A 2,661-nucleotide genomic window follows, 5' to 3' on the forward strand; every position below is an offset into this window, starting at 1 on the left:
TTGGCTCTTCCTTTATCAATCCCCCAGCGATACTTCTCACACACCTCAAGTAGCCATTGCTTAGTTACTGGTTGCCTTATACTCATGCAGACACCTTGAAAATAACAAATAAATAAAATTAAATTATGGCCAATATTTATACTTTACATGACTCTTACATTATATACTTACTTCGTGCTGTTTCAAAAGAATTCGGAAAACTTTTATCGGTTCTAACTCTTAGAAACTTCCACATATTATTAACGAAGGAACATTCGATGATTTTATTATTGTGTTCTTTGGCCTCTTTATTCACGTGAAGGTCTAGGAAACTAAATAGGACAGTGTATCTCCCTGATCCAACTAGCAATTGAGCTTTCTTCTCTTGCAACATGCTAAATAAAATAAATAAAAGAAATTTACAAATTTATGATCATTAATAATTATAAAAGGGGCCCAACGAGCTCTCAACTATTAACTTGAGGGGCTACGGTCAATGAATAGTTGAATTACCCAACTTTCTGCTCTGAGATTATGTTCAAGCGAAAGTCTACAGTGTTCAGTTCTGGAGGCTTCCATTTCAGTAGATCTTGACATTGCCCAGGTTTATATGGCTAAACAAGTACACAGCAAAAAAACAGACTTAAAAATTAAATTAAGTCAAATTTACTTCATTTGTTGGATTATAAATAAGACCATCGTTTTCATGAGTAAGCTTTGGCACATAGCTCTCTAAAATCTATTGAGAAGAAGAAAATAGAATTTTAATAGGACCACAAGTCAGCAGTAATCAGTACGTACCATTCTTGATTCTGAGACATCCCAAAACTGCTTTGCTCTGACAGAAAATGGCTCCCTGATTTTATCAATAATACCTCTTTTTGCCTAAATTAAAGAACAGTATCTAAGGTCTAAGGTATCATTACTCACAGCTTCTTCTCTTGGCATTATCAATTCTCTCTCAATGCACAACATTCGTCTCTGATGGTCACATCTTGCCACTTCTTTACTTCCTTCAAACATCATGATGTCATATATCAGCAAGCGAGGTCGGACCACTCCGTCCACTTTATCAAGGACCAGCTCCTACAAGTGTCATATGAGCACGTATAAAATGGAGAATTCTTTACTAGTCATTTTTGGCAAAATATTTTGGAGTAACTTTAAAAATTCGTAAAAAATCCAAACTTGATTGGAATGAGCTCAAACTTTCTACACAACATAAGAACATGTATATGCATCAGAAAAAATTATAAAAATGAAGAATTCTCTCCTAGTCATTTTTGGCAAAATTTGGCCGATGACCCTGTACTATATATAGTACAGGGACTTTGGCCCGATTTTGGAGCAACTTTAAAAATTCATAAAAAATCTAAACTTGATCGGAATCAGCTCAAACTTTCTACACAACGTAAGTACATGTATATGTATCAGAAAATATTATTAAAATGAAGAATTCTCTCCTAGTCATTTTTGCTGAAATTTAGCCAAAGACCACAGGGACTTTAACCCGATTTTGGAGCAACTTTAAAAATTAGGAGAGCTAACAGTAAGTATAATAATGAAATTACCGAATCAGCTACACAGTCTCTGAGGTGCTCTCCCTCTCTTTTTCGTGATAAAAATGTAATATTTGGTGAATTAAAAACTGAATTGTCCCGATCTATTAAATATATTTGACCTTTGCCCTTTATATAAAGCATATATCTAGAGAAAGAGGGGGAGAGAGAATAGTATATAACTATTGGTAATATTTACCTTGTTCCATCAGCTTTCCAGCTAACACGATATGGTTTTTCATTTAAAAACCTAATGTTCTGTACATCCATACTGACCGGCTGACTGCCAGGAAACCCAGACCTAGATTCATCATTGTTTGTTTGTTTGTTTGTTTGTTTACTCACTCTTCCCAGTCTAATGCTTCCTGACATGCTATCTGTACTTCTTCTCGTGTTGGGCCAAGGACTAATTCCACTCCATGAAGAGGTACAGCAAACTGTGCACTCTATAGGCACGAAGAAGACTCACAATTTCATATCTTACAATAACGTTAATACTCCATCAATAGTAATTCTAATAGTTACTTATATTTTACTCTTTTCCCAAACTCACATCATTGTTTTGTTCTATTTTCCTCTTCTTTCCTTTCCTGTCTTGTCCTTCCTCTCCTTTTCCTCCTCCTCCTTCTCCTCCACTGTCCACCTCATCTTCCTCAAAGCACCACTCAGGTAATGGAGGAGCGACAATACTGCCAATGTCACCGTCAGCATATCGTCCGGCTAACTCGTGTAAATAATGCTCTTTATATATTCCAGGTGGTCTGGCCTGCAAATAAAAACATTAACATACGTGTAGGTACAATACGTTAGTACTTACCATACTGAATGTTGCAACAGCAGATTCTAAACTATTATGTGTGTGAATTGAATTAAAGCAGCATAATAATAAAGTATTTTTGGTAGATATATTCCTTACTCCCAGCATTCAACGTCAATTAGATATGAGACTATCAGGAAACCAGTTCTATTGAAACCATGAGTACAATGAACACCTATTTATAGAGGAGAGAGAGAGGAGGCCATGTTTAAATACATACATTCCTTTTTATTACCGATTATATCATCTGGGTGATCCTTAAAAAAGTTAACACAGAGTGTTTGGAATTCTTTTACTTGCTCTGCA

The 2,661-nt window shown here is 35.5% G+C and overlaps 1 protein-coding gene across 1 annotated transcript; it reads right to left on the reverse strand.

Moving 5' to 3' along the window:
• Positions 1-5: 5 nt before the first annotated feature.
• On the reverse strand, positions 6-2,657 carry LOC100639085 (mRNA-capping enzyme-like; the record flags this gene model as incomplete). The annotated part of the gene is made up of 13 exons (XM_020007022.1): positions 6-94; positions 172-374; positions 493-593; positions 650-718; positions 781-864; positions 910-1,065; positions 1,551-1,686; positions 1,738-1,839; positions 1,884-1,984; positions 2,092-2,304; positions 2,356-2,386; positions 2,455-2,530; positions 2,591-2,657. Coding segments are annotated over 13 exons (1,428 nt in total), but the record flags the coding sequence as incomplete, so codon positions are not given.
• Positions 2,658-2,661: the final 4 nt, after the last annotated feature.

The sequence above is a fragment of the Amphimedon queenslandica genome, unplaced genomic scaffold (assembly GCF_000090795.2).
Source record: "Amphimedon queenslandica unplaced genomic scaffold, v1.1 AMPQUscaffold_8611_Cont19446, whole genome shotgun sequence".
In the NCBI taxonomy this organism is placed as follows: domain Eukaryota; kingdom Metazoa; phylum Porifera; class Demospongiae; order Haplosclerida; family Niphatidae; genus Amphimedon; species Amphimedon queenslandica.